Source organism: Lepidochelys kempii, chromosome 11 (assembly GCF_965140285.1).
Source record: "Lepidochelys kempii isolate rLepKem1 chromosome 11, rLepKem1.hap1, whole genome shotgun sequence".
Classification (NCBI taxonomy): Eukaryota; Metazoa; Chordata; order Testudines; family Cheloniidae; genus Lepidochelys; species Lepidochelys kempii.
The window spans coordinates 32,556,500-32,570,631 of NC_136390.1; the positions used below are offsets into that span (position 1 = coordinate 32,556,500).

Consider the following 14,132-nt stretch of genomic DNA (forward strand, 5'->3'; position numbering starts at 1 on the left):
TAGATGGGAAAATGGCAGCCCGATTTGTTACTTGTTTCATAGTAAATAAGTGTGTTGGAACTCTATTTATTTAAAGGACATTACGAGGACAATGTGACTTGATAATAATACATCTTTAAGGAAGGTAAAATTGTTGGCAGATTGTATTAACCTTAGAAGAGTCTTCCGCTTTTTCAGTGTAGGCCTTGTAGTATATGAAGCAAATTAGGACAAAGACAACGGAAAATATAAAAAAAAAATTTACTACTATAAAACTATGAGAGACACTTATCAAGTATCTCACCTAGACTGATGAATCAATTAAACAGATAGTAGATACTTAAAACTTTGCTTTTCTGTAGTGCCGTGTCATATTTGTTTTTCCCCCCTACCTCTCAAAAAATTGAGTTTTATTTCATGTTTGGGTCCTTGCACAGCTAAATACAACTGAATTATTTTTCCATTAACTTTTTGAAAAACTTTGATTTGATTTATGGAACAAGTATGAATCAGAACTAACTTTAAGCAGAAAGATAGGCCTTTCTAACTTGTAATAAAGCATATGTAATAATAATACCTACATTTAATACAGAGAGACAGATACACTGGTAAAAACTGTGCGCGTGTGTGTGTATATATATATACACACACACACACAGAGAGTTTTTGCTAGTATATAATATATATATTTATCATCACACTTAACATATAAAACATTTTAACATATAACCGTACAAATATTAATCAATCTTAATACTCCTAAGAGGTAGATGGGTAAGATTATTATCCCCATTTTTCAATATTTCTTTTATACATATATCTCGAGTACTAAATAACCAAGAAAAACTGGTTTGCAAAACAGTCTTTTATTGTATCCGTGCCACACATACTAGTGAAAAATAACACTCCTATAAAAAAAGAAAAGAAAAAAGAATGCTACCTTTTCCACAACGTTTTTGTTTTAAATAAAGCTTCAAGTACTCTTACATACGTACAAAAAAAAAAATTCTGATCTATCTGCCTCCAACAGGCCACCACAACACACAGTAGATAAAACACAGTGGTTACAAATGTCTTTTGTTATTTCTGTGGCAAGGCAAATGGAGGGAAATGTTTCTATGAAAAAATACTGTGTGCGTAAGAAATTGTCACAATTTTATTTCACATGGATACAAATGATTATACTTAAATCTGAGGCCCTGGTGGCTTGAAATTATATAACAAAATAGAAAAATGGAAAACTAATATCCCCTACACCCTGTTTTAAAGGCAGGCACTACCAAGATTAAGGAGACCACAGTGTTGGTAGAGGATAATTACTGTACAAGCAGTATAGCTATAATTACCTTCAGACTAAAATAAAATGCTACAGTCCTTCTAAGGCATAAACAATAATGTCTGCAAATAATATGTACACATCATACATATTTAAAACAAGACATAATATAAACAATAATGAACAGTATATACATATGTCTCAAATTTTCTTCACTGTCTTCAAATACAATTTTACTACACAAGTGATGCAGCAACATATATATATATAAATGTACTTGTAACTCTACAGTAAAGTTTTAACTTTTAGTGCTTTTATAGCACATCAGTGTAAACAGTTTTACTTGGCTTTGTTTTATATTTTAAAACATTCCTTGTTGTATTTTCAAGATTTAAAGCAATTTTTCTAATTCTTCCTTTTCACAGAAAACGAAGATTCTGGATGCTGTTTAATCATAAATAATTCATAAAATTAAATACATTCACTAAAAAATAACCTACAAAGTAAAAAAATGAAAAATAGATATTTATTGAAAGGGAAAAGAGAACCATTTCCCCAAGTAGAGCTCTGGTGGTTGAATATTCAGTGCGTTTTGATATATTTTAAATTGCTATTGCACTATAACACCCCTTTCTTTGAAATTCTTTGGGTGTGCTTCCCTGTTCTACCTAAATTAGTTTGATAAAACACACAAACCAATAACCAAGGGCCATGGTTGCTGTAGGAGTGAAGCCTTTAGAATTAGTATCACTCTTCTGCGATACTTCTCTTTAAGGAAAAAAAAACAGTCATTAGTTATGTGTGTGCCTTGCACTTTTTATGTAAATACAGTTCACATTGCTGGTCTCATTTGTCCTTGTTTAAGGAAAAAAAAAAAAACAACTGAGTTCTCATAAATTCAGCTCACTTTGAAAATCTCTGTCCATTTCTTTTCAAAATATTTCCTCATGTTGTGGCCAGCCCTGCCTATGTCAGAATCATCTTCATTAAAGGTTTCACAGTTGTCAAAAACAAGCCTGATGTCTAGAGAAAATGCTTCAGGATTAGGGTACCTGAAAGAACAGAGAGGGTAAGGTTTTTTTTTGGAACACTGAGAATCCTGGGGGAAAAAAACAACAATCTACATACATCAGAAGGGAATGTAAAAATACAAATTAATGTACAGGTGACCATGAAATATTCAGTATATACTGTACATCTCAGTTATAATTTTGACATTTCTAGTTTTAATATTAACTAATTCCAGGAAAATAGTCTTTAGAGCAAAAATGATCATTTCTATTTTTGTTTTTGATGTTTGCAGAAAGTAGTCTAGAAGGGAGAATCCCACGTCTATAATAGAACCAACACCAATTTTCAACCAACGCTCTTCCCTCAATAGTTTTCTGGTTAAAATAATCAGGAATTATTCCCATTTTACTTCTACCTTATTTGGCTGCATCACTGACTGTTCTAAGTGGACTAAAGAGTTCCATTTACTTTTCTTGTGATAGCAATCTGTACAGCATACAGACCCATATGGGTATGTCTACATATCAAAGAAAAACCTGCAGCTAGCCTATGCCAGCCAATTGGGGCTCCTGGGCCTCGAGCTGCAGGATGGAAGGGTACCAGAGTTCGGGCTCCCGCCCGAGCCTGGAAGTCTACACAGCAATGAAACAGCCCCTCACAGCCCAAGCCCCGCGACCCTGAGTTGGCTGACAAGGGCCAGCCATGGGTTTTTCTCTGCTGTGTAGACATACCTCATGTAATGTAAGAGATTGTCCCATTGAGTAACTGGAGGGTTACAACAGCATTGCTTTATATTTCTGTGAGCGTGAGAATGAGAAGGGGTGAGGGAGAGAGAAAAAACAATGTCCCAACTATACATCTGGATGCCTTCAGTAAAATGGATTGGATGTTAATAAACTAAAATGTAAATGCAATATTGTAAATTATCATATGCAAGTCTTGTCTTAACCTTACTGATCTCACAGTGTGCCAAATCCTGAGCTAGACTAAGCAACGGAAAGAAGTTACTCACTTTGTGCAGTAACGATGGTTCTTCAAGATGTGTCTTTCTATAGGTAGCTCCACTGTAGACGTGTCTGCGTCCCTTCGCTGCTGACTGGAGAACTTCGGTTACAGTGTCCATTAGGCCTGCACGTGCACTGTCTCTCCTTGTGCTGTGCCACTAAGCTAGTCAGTGTGCGGGAGCTAACCCCCCTCAGTTCCTTCCCTACCGCAGAGTCATTGACAAGAATTCCGAAGTAGAGCGGAGGATGGCAGGTTGTGGAGCACCCATAGGGACACAAATCTCAAAGAACCATCGTTACTGCACAAGGTGAGTAACAACTTCTTCAAGTAGTGTCCCTATGGGTGCTCCACTGTAGGCAACTCCTGAGCAGTATCTCTTCTGGAGGGCTGGGACTTTGGAGTCAAGTCAATTATAGATGACAGCATTCTGGAGTTGAAGATGGCATCAAAGGCGGAGTCCCCAGTGATTGCATAATGTTCTGCGAAGATGTGGACTGACACCCATGTCGCCACTCTACAGATCTCTGAGATGGGGACATTCTTGAAAAAGCCAACGGATGAGGAGCTCGACCTTGTGGAGAATATATGAATAGTATCTGAAGGGGTCATACTGCAAACTTGGTAATGGTGTCTGATACAGTTTGAGCTCACTTGGAGCTCTTTGGGCTGATATTGCTGAGCCCTTGGCTCTTTCCATGATGGACAGGAAAAGACTTCCTGAAAACCTTCATACTGTCCAGGTAGAAGGCTAGGGCTCTCCTGATATCTAGTGTATGTAATACAACCTCCCTGTTGTCTCAGTGACGCTTGGGGTAGAAGATTGGAAGATGAATTACACCTCTACCCTGATATAACGCGGTCCTTGGGAGCCAAAAAAATCTTATCGCGTTATAGGTAAAACCGTGTTATATCGAACCTGCTTTGATCCACCGGAGTGCGCAGCTTCCCCCATGGAGCACTGCTTTACCGCGTTATATCCAATTTCGTGTTCTATCGGGTCACGTTATAGCGGGGTAGAGGTGTAATTGGTTCATGTGAAATAGGGAGGTTACTTTGGGAATGAATTTCAGATGTGCCCTGAGAGTAACCTCGTCTCAAAAGAATACTGTGCCATCAGAGCCACTATTTCTCCTATTCTCCTAGCAGAGGTGATCGCTACCAGGAAGGCCATTTTCATTGAGAGGTACATTAGCAAACAGGTGGCCATGGGTTTGAAGCGAGGCCTAGTCAGTCCTTTCAGTACCAGGTTTAGGTTCCATGTGGAAGTAGGAAGTTGAGGTGGTGGGAAGAGGTTTATTATACCCTAGAGGAACCTTTTAATAGTCGGGTGTGACAGCACCAAGTATCCCTCTACTGGTTGATGGAAGGCTGTTATAACCACTAGGTGGACTCAGAGAACTCAGAGATAGCCCCAATTTTTTTTAGTGCATAATCTAAGGTACATGAAAGAGTCAAGGATGTCGGGGAGATTTGTTGGGAAGCACACCAAATCCAAAACCTGGACCATTTTTGCAGGTAGGTACGTTGTGTCGAGGACTTTCTACTGTGTAATAATATCTCTTGCACCTCTTTTGAGCAGGAGCTTTCTAGGTGTTTGAACTAAGAAGAAGCCATGCTTTGAAGTGGAGAACCCCAAAGCTGGGATGCAGATTACATCCTCTGTCCTGGGAGAGAAGGTTCGGAGTGACTGGGAGAGAGATCAGCAGGCACATTGCGAGCTATGACAGGTAAGGGTACCAGGTCTGTCTCAGCCAAGTAGGAGCGATCAGAATGACGTATGCTGTCTCTTTTTATTTTCAGCAGGGACCTTCAATACTAGGGGAAAAGGAGGAAAGGTGTAAAGGATGTCCAGGGAAAGAGGAGAGCATCGCCCAAGGTATGTTTTCCTATTCCCACTCTGGAGCAGTAGTGTGGACATTATTCAGGTAAGTGGTGAACAAGTCTGTGGTCAGCGTCACCCATCTCCTGAATAGATTGTGAAGTACGACTAGGTCTAGCTCCCACTCATGGTCATGTGGGAATTTGTGACAGGCTGTCCACTATGGAATGCTGTGTGCCCAGAAGGTAGGCTGCTGACAGTGTGACATCATGGGAGATAAACCAGTTCCATAGTCTCATTGCTTTTATACAAAGGGAGGGTGACTTGGTCCCCCTTGTCAATTTATGTAGTATATGCAGCTATGTTCTCCGTTAGAATTCTTGTGTGTGATCCTTTGATCAACAGCAGGAAGTGGGTGCAGGCGGACCTCGAGGAGATTGATGTGAAGGGAGATTTCCATGGGTGACCATTTGCCTTATGTGGTGAGGTCATTTAGATGTGCACCCCATCCTATGAGCAATACATCAGTGGTGGGAAGAACTGAAGGGTGAGGTTGCGAGAAGGGAATCCCTCTGCAAAGGTTGGCTGGGCCTTTCCACCAGTTTAAGGAGTTTTTGATCCTGGAGGGTAGTGACGGGTTTCTCTAACCTGTCCCTGTGGTCTGCGAACTGAGCTGAACCCCATCTGAAGCCATCGCATGTGAAGCCTGGCATATGGTATCACCGCTGTGCTCGCTGCCATATGCCCCAAGAGTTGGAGGCAGGATCTGGTTGATCTTTGTGGGCTTCTTTGTACGGCCTCTATGAGTGTGACCAAGGATAGAAATCTGTGTTGAGGTAGCAGAGCTCTGGCCTGTAGCAAGTCAAGGTCTGTGCCTATGAATTCCAGACACAGTACTGGAATAAAGGTTGACTTCTGGGCGTTGATCTGTAGAACCAATTCTGTAAACAGGCATACTGTAGTTTTGGTGAGAATCTCTAGGAGAGATGGGGCTCTGAGGAGACAATCGTCCAGATACGGGTAAACCATGATCCCCTGGGAGCGTAAGTGCATGACTACTACTGAGAGAACCTTGGAAAATACTCTCAGGGCTGATGATAGTACAAAGGGGAGCACTGTGTACTGGTAGTGGTTTTGTCCTAGAGTGAATTTGAGAAATCGTCTGTGAGATATGAAAGTAGGCGTCCAGAAGATCAACGGCCAAAAACCAGTCTCCCTGTTCTGACACTGGAATGACTGTTGCTAGAGCAACCATCTTGAATTTTTGAGCTTTGACAAACATGTTGAGAGCTCTGAGGTCTAGTATGGGTTTCCGGCCTCCCCTCCTCTTGGGTATTAGGAAATACCGAGAGTAGAACCCTTTGCTTGAAGATTTTGAGGTACCTGTTCTATGGCTCGTAACTGGAGGAGGCAATCTATCTCTTGTAGTAGTAAACTCTCATGAGAAGGGTCCCCGAATACGGATGGGAAAGGGTGTTGTGGAGGGGGGTAGGGAGGTAAAATGGATGGAGTACCCAGTGGGAACGATCTCTAAAACCTATTGGTCCAATATTATGTGTTCCCAGGCACTATGAAATGATGCTAATTGGTGGCCCAATGGGTGTAAAAGCATTGGTCAGACATAGTAGTTGGGGGGGCGTGGTCTATCGACGCTGCAACTAGCCTGTCAAAATTGGTATTTGGATGTAGACAACTGGGACAAGGAAGATTGTGACCCAAATGGTTTATGCCTAGAAAATTAGACATAATTTTCCTTTCTCTGAAGTTCGTACGGGCTTTGAGCTGGATATTGGAATGTGCATAGTCTATACAGGGACTGGGGACTAAATCTCCGTTTTTGTCCTCGTGTGTAGATGCCCAGCAAACAGAGAGCGGTCAGAGTCCTTCAAGGTATGAATGGAGGCCATCAGTATTTTCTTTGAAGAGCTTTGTGCCTTCAGAAGGAAGATCTTCAACAGTTGACTGTACCTCTTTTGAGAAGCCCGACAGATGGAGCCATGACGCTCATCGCATCACCACCACTGCGGAGATGGACATAGCCACTGTGTCAGCTGTGTCAAGGGACGATTGCAGTGTCGTCTTTGCCACTAACTGGCCCTCCTGGATAATGGCCTGAAATTGGTCACAATGTGACTTTGGCAGCTGTTCAATAAAATCATTCAGTTTTGAATAATTTATATAATCATATTTCACCATGAGGGCTTGGTAGTTGGCTATACAGAATCAAAGCGTGGCCAAGGATTATGCTTTTCTTCCAAAAAGGTCCAGGTGCTTCCAGTCCCTATTGTAGGGAGTGGACCTCATCTGGCATTGGCAGCCACAAGCATTGACTGCCACGGGATTTGACAGGGTCTACCACAATGAAGTTGGGTGGAGGGTGGGAGAAGAGGAATTCAGATTCCTTAGCTGAGACATATTTTTTGTTTGCCTGCTTGCAGGTAGGTGCTACCAATGCTGGGGTTTGCCAGATGGTCCTTGCCAGGACCAAGATGGCCTCGTTAATAGGAAGCATGATCTTTGAAGAAGAGGATGAATAGAGAATGTCAAGGAGATCATGGTGGGTGTCCTTGACTTCTTCCAGTGGTATTTGGAGAGTGTCTGCAACTGTCTTTGCCAAACCCTGGAAGAGACAAAAGTCGTCAGCCAGAGATGGTGGGGAAGGCATGACAGATTCACTCAGGGAGGAAAAGGATATAGTCTGTGGGGACACTTCTTCCTCGGCACCGCCTCCATGTTCCTCCATGATGTCTTTTGGAGGTGCCGAAGCTGCGGATGTTGCGGCCAAGGGGATGTGCCTCAAGGATTCTCGGGTGAGGCTCGACTCTTGAGAGGCATGCTGGTGATATGCCGCCCAAGGGTCCTATTATGGCCACTGGGGTGGTGGCGGCGGCATAGAAACCAGTGGTGGTTCCCATGGATGGCCATTCCAAGATGGCGGAGGTGGAGCCATCTGAGGGTATACTCTGGAGCCCTGCTGATGTTGGGCACCATACAGAGCCTGAGAGGAGTACTGTGACGACGCCTCCTCTGGCTCACTGTCTTACACTTCACTAAAGGGCGGGAGAGCATGGCATGGCAGCGGAGATGATTCCCATGCTAAGCGGACCTCCACACTGAGCCTCCCAATACTGAGAAGTAGGGACTCTGGTACGTCCAATACGTGGAGGTCTCTGGAGTTCCACCGGTACCAATGGCGGTACTGGGGGAGACAGGGATCTTGTCCATACTGGTCACTCCAGTGCCAGATAAGGTGTTGATGATGGTACTGATACAGACTCATGTATCAGGAGTGCCTTTTTAGCGCAGTGCTTAGTCCTGTCCCTCAGTGCTGATGACTGTACCCATCAGGTCCATGGGCATGTCAATGGTACTAGCTGCTGTTGTTTCTGTGAGCCGTGGGTACCAGACTGGGAAGGTCTCAGTGCTGACCGAACCAAAGATACCCAGTGTGATGAGGATTGGTTACAGCTATCTCGGGGCTCACTACAGCGGCTTCCTGCCTTCTTCTTTAATGACGTGTGGGAAGGGTCACCAGCTTGCTTCTTCGACCCACAGCCTTTAGATGTAGAGGGCTGTGGGGAAGACTCACGTCTGCCAGGTGACTTGTGGTGCAGATCCTGAGATAATCTTCTGTCGGAGCTCTCTATCCTTATGTGAAAATGGCCTGAGCTGCTGGCAGAGACCACATGTCTGGTGGATGTAGCCTTCCTCAAGGCAGCGAATGCACTGGGAATGCTTGTCTGCAATAGGGATTGCCTTCTTGCAAGTAAGGCACTTCTTGAAGCCCGGTGAACCAGGCATACCCCATAAGGGAAAGGTCACCAAGAAGGAAGAAAAGCACGTGGAAAGGAGGGGGTTAAAGTATTTTTAATTTTAATTTTTTATTTTACTTTAAGAGAAAAATGGGGTCTAGAAAAAACTACAACTACACTAAGAGACAGACTAACTATATAAATAGAAATAGAAAGTAATGTTCCTAATGAATTGCAAATAGCTCTGTCTCTAACCAGGGGCAGTTGAGAAGGAACTGAGGGGGTTAGCCTGCGCATACGGATTAGCCTTGTTGCGCAGCACAAGGAGAGACAGTGCATGTGCAGGCATAGCGGACACTGCTGTCAGCAGCTCAGGGATGCAAACACAGTGGGGCACCCACTGTGGGGCAGCCATAGTGACACTACTTGAACAAGAATGTTGCATTTCCATTGTACTGGTAACCCCAAGCAACAAGGAAAGTGCCCAAGCATCTCTGCACCTCTGTATTTGTATATCCTGTGGATCTGACCTCACTAGCAGGGGACAATCCTGCACCAGAAAAGTCAGTGACAAAGCTCCAATTAACTTCCAGTGGTACAGGCCCAGACCTCCATAAATCACTAGCCCCCTTCCAGATCAAGTAGCTACTAATGGGCCACTTGCAGATATTCTAGCTTGTAACATGGATATGCTGAAGATTTTGTTCCTCAGCCTTATGCCACTGGAGCACATTTTTCCTATGAGCTAGACTGTACTTCCACTTTATGATTTGGTCCACTACTTGAAATTTAGTCCTAGATCCTTATCACATGGAGGGTACTGATGCATTGTGACAGTGAGTGATCCCGTAAACAAAGGAGAATTCTACTATTCAAAAGGGGTTTGTTGTTTTTTTTTGGATATCAATGTACTACATTGAAAAAAGTATATTCTGCTATTTTCTCAGTCCATAATCTGATTTAAGCCTTCTTGATATTATGTACATTTGATTGCATGAGTTATTGACGTTTGAAAAGGTGATGCATACATTGCATTAACCTTTTTTAATAAGCACATTTGTATATGCATCTTAGTGGCTCATAGTATGGAATAGCACTATAACAACTGACGTGCAGATACCACAGCAATAGGCAAATATAAAATAACTAGATAGAGAGAAAACTGATTTCAGAGTCAATAAGGCTTATTGAATTATTTGGATATATTTGTAAAAATCCTGTGACCTACTTTTATATGACTTTTAAAAGACTTATTTAATGCTGTACTTCATTTTTGGTACTGGTTTGGATATATGAGATGCTGAAGTCAACTCTTCTGAGTTGTCTAACCATCACCTCATTACTTCAAAGCACTGTTTTCAATATTAAACCAGTTTTTTAAAAAAGAAAAAGGAATCAGGCAAATATGAAACTAAATCCATAACATGACTTGTGCCGAGGTACGGAAAAATCTTGCACAAATACAATGTATAATCCTCAGTCCATGGGCCAAGTATGTAATCCTCATTCAAGTAAATCTTCCACTGGTTTTAACAAGAGTTTTCTCTAAGTAAGGAATCCAGAGTCAGGCACCATCTGTGCTTCAAGTCTTAGGTGTGAGAATGAGTTAAGAATGAAGATTCCCTTACTTCTGTGGGTTTAAGTTGAATATTTATGGATTGCCTAAACAGAATTTGCACCAGTTTCACTTAAATAGCTTTAAAAAACAATTTAAACTAGTGCTTACCCTGTGTGGCCACTCATACTGGTTAAAACCTGGATTGTATCCATTTATCAGCTTGCACATGGAAATTATAGTTGCAAATTAAACCAATATAAACCAGGGTTTAAACCAACATTATAATCTCAACACAGAAAAGCTGCAATAGTTTAACTATTGGCATGTCTAAACTACAGCTAATACAGATGCAGCGCTATAGCTGTGCCACTGTAGCACAATGGTGTAGATGCTTCCTATATCGACGGAAAGGGTTTTTCCATCGACGTAGTGAATCCACCTCTTGGAGAGGTGGTAGCGAGGCTGATGATAGATGAATTCTTCTATCAACTTAGCAGCATCTACACTATGGGTTAGGTTGACTTAACTACTGCATTTTGGACGTGAACATTTTCACACCCTGAGCAACGTAGCTAAGTAGATCTAATTTTTAAGTGAAGACTAGGCCTAAAGCAGTTTAAATACAACACCTTTAGCTAAACTGGTACACTTAGTGTGTAGACCAGGCCTTAAGGGCTGTCACTTGCCACTGCCTTGTACTCTGATATTTACACCAGCGCAAAATGGGCACAAGATGTTACCTACTCAGAATTCTACACTCATGTTGTTGGGTGCATTTTACAACTACTTTGCACTAGTGTAAATGACTACATAAGGTGCAAGGCAGTGGAAAAACAGGTACATAATATTACTTTAGCATTTTGTGGATGAAAGTTAGTTTGTCAACACATAAATTATATTCTTAACGGCCTGATACTGTAAATCAGTGTGCTTTCCTGTCATCTGTGATCACCTATGCATAATAGTAATTTCTTAATATTTTATTTAACTTCACAAATACCTACAGTATAGTAAAAGCAAAACATTTTACTTCTGAATTTGGTTGGTTGCAGTGAGGACTCCATGACATCCGTGGGAATTTCAGGCTATATTTCCATCATAATCTATTGGGTGGCAAGTTTAGTAGCATTAACAGGCAGAATCCAATTTTCTGTTTCTTTGGTATTCTTTGCATTGCCTGTTCTGGCCCAGTGACTCTACAGCATGCCAGACCTATAGTACTACTATAAAGTATTACCTATAGTAGTCATTGATTATTAAGAGGAATGGTTGAAAAGAAAGGCTTATAGTTGTACATTTTAATAAGAGAGTGTGTGTGTGTTTAAATCTGTCATAGGATCAAATTCAGCTAAATGTGGGAGAGTGCCTTGCATTACCCTAGCAAACCCTCCACAGCCTGTTCTGAATGGAGCTAATGGACTCCTAAGTGAGTCTCTCTCTTCCTCCTTGGCTGAAAGTTGCTTCAGTGTTGGTTCTTAAGATTGCAGCAATGCAAAGTGGAGAGAAATGACATCTGAGATCTTTCCATGTGAATTGAAAAAGAGTCAGCGGAAGGGGTAAATAATTGTTCCCGTTATTTATTTTAAATTTCTCTAACAAAAGGACTATGAAACAATTAACCACTATTTGTTGTAATGTTTCATGCTTTCCTCTAGTACGTAGCTTTGGAATTAATTATAACCAATGTACACTAATACTTAAAAAGATGTCTACTTAAAAATCACATTGCTGTCTTGAAATTAAAAAACAAAAGCAAAAACAAACACACAAGTAACTCAAAAGACTACTACAACTGAAATAAATAAATCATTGATTTTTCAGGGTTATTTTGTGCATTTAGAGCACTTTGTGAACAGTCAGTTTTACTGTTTTCTCTGTGAAGTTTGTTTCTCAGCTTCCCATGATGTTTGAAAGGGTATTTCACATAGGAACAGGGAAGAGAGAAATATTTATAAAACATGAAATTGTGAGGAACCATAAAAATTAGCAGGGGAACTCCAGGGCACAAACAGCATCTGAAATTACTTTTAATTCCTTGTTTTTAAAATTACTAGATTTCAAGTTGATTGTGTCATTTTAATTTTTTTGCTGAACATTCACAAATGTAATGTACAATATGTTTACTTACTGTCCACTGCTTAGCTTCTCTCTGATGGTGGAAAAGTCCATAGGTTTTTTAATAACCTTCTTATAACCAGGAACAAGTTTCAAGTTTACAGGAAGTAGAAAAGGCCATGCATCTTCATGAGTTTCCAGTTCAGACAGGATCATGCTGAATAAAACAAGATTTTAAATCAATACCTTCAGCTGTTGGCTCATTTGCACAGGATGTTCACTGTCATGTACATTCACAACATGTTGTCACTCTAACTTTACTAGGGAGAGCATAATATTGTCATGTATAGTGCATAACGCACTCAATAAGTAACATTTCTCATTAATGCTCAGTTTATCATTTATATCTCTTTGAAGCAGTGGTTCTCAAACTATTGTACTGGTGACCCCTTTCACATAGCAAGCCTCTGCATGCGACTCCCCTTATAAATTAAAAATACTTGTTTATATATTTAACACCATTATAAATGCTGGAGGCAAAGCGGGGTTTGGGGTGGAGGCTGACAGTTTGCAACCCCCCATATAATAACCTCACAACCCGCTGAGGGGTCCCGATCCCCAGTTTGAGAACCCCTGCTTTAAAGTTAGTTCTCCAGGAAGAAATTCAAATTATTTTTTCAAACAGAATACAATGTATCTATGTAAATTTTCCACAGGGTGATCTTTAACATAGCTCATTTACGTCTATGCAAATCAAACAAGTGCTACTAACTTTCTAAAACAGTCTAAAGGCTTAATTATGCCACTTGCCAGTGAGAGCCAACCAGCAAGGGGAAAAGGTGCACCACAGGAATGGTGGGGCCGTTTGTGGGGCAGAATGCTTCTTTGGCATGTGCTGGGCATCTGGATTTCCTACATCTTTAGAAAGTTGTAGTCAACACTTCTCTCCTCAGTGTCCCCCTGCCAGCTCTTTTTAGCACACAGGAAAAAAGGGGGTAGGATTTCATAGCTACACCCCACCTTGCTACACTCTCATGAGGATACAAGTGTTGTAACAGGTAACTTTAGCTGGGTACTCCCACCACACACACTTGCAGTCCCAAATGGCTGTAATCTAATTATTACTGCCTCCTGTGTGAGGCACCATAGGGAACAGGCCTCTGTGCTCTCTCTACTACAAGCACACTAACAGAGCAGCAGGTACTATTTGGCTTCAACAAATATCTCACAAAAGACAGGCAGACAGTACCTGCATATAGCCAGGTCCTTGGATTCATCTCTTTTAGGTTTCTTCGTAGGAGTGAAGCTTTCTTGTTTTAATTGGTTAGAAATATTTTCATCTATTTTTCTTTTTTTGGGGTCTGTTTTTCCTCTTTTTAAAGAGCTGCTTGTAGTTGCAGAGTCTTCATCCTCCGTATCTCCTGTTAAAGACAATTTCCTGCCTCTCTTTTGTTCATTACTTTTTTTCCCTTTGATTTGAAGTTTTTTTATTTTTAGGGTTTGACCACTTGCCTACAATAGAGAGAATCCAAGTATGTAACAAAACATAACCAGATTACACAGAAGTTTGTATTATTTGTCAACAGAAAACCCATGAAGGTCTGACACACTAAACAGTATCAAAATACAATCGCTGCATTTAGTATGATAAACAGAGAACAGGTAGATCACTTAATT

The 14,132-nt window shown here is 41.2% G+C and overlaps 1 protein-coding gene across 12 annotated transcripts in view; it reads right to left on the reverse strand.

Annotated features, from left to right (window-relative positions):
* Nucleotides 1-826: 826 nt before the first annotated feature.
* BAZ2B (bromodomain adjacent to zinc finger domain 2B) overlaps nt 827-14,132 on the reverse strand; it is a 353,162-nt gene continuing 339,856 nt past the window's right edge. For all 12 annotated transcript variants that reach the window (XM_073305587.2, XM_073305577.2, XM_078847946.1 and 9 more), the window contains 3 exons: nt 13,705-13,967; nt 12,529-12,672; nt 827-2,307 (listed from right to left, as the gene is read on the reverse strand). In XM_073305587.2, the coding sequence (XP_073161688.2) occupies nt 2,154-2,307; nt 12,529-12,672; nt 13,705-13,967 (561 nt within the window). In that variant the 3' untranslated portion in view covers nt 827-2,153. The remainder of the gene's footprint in view (nt 2,308-12,528; nt 12,673-13,704; nt 13,968-14,132) is intronic.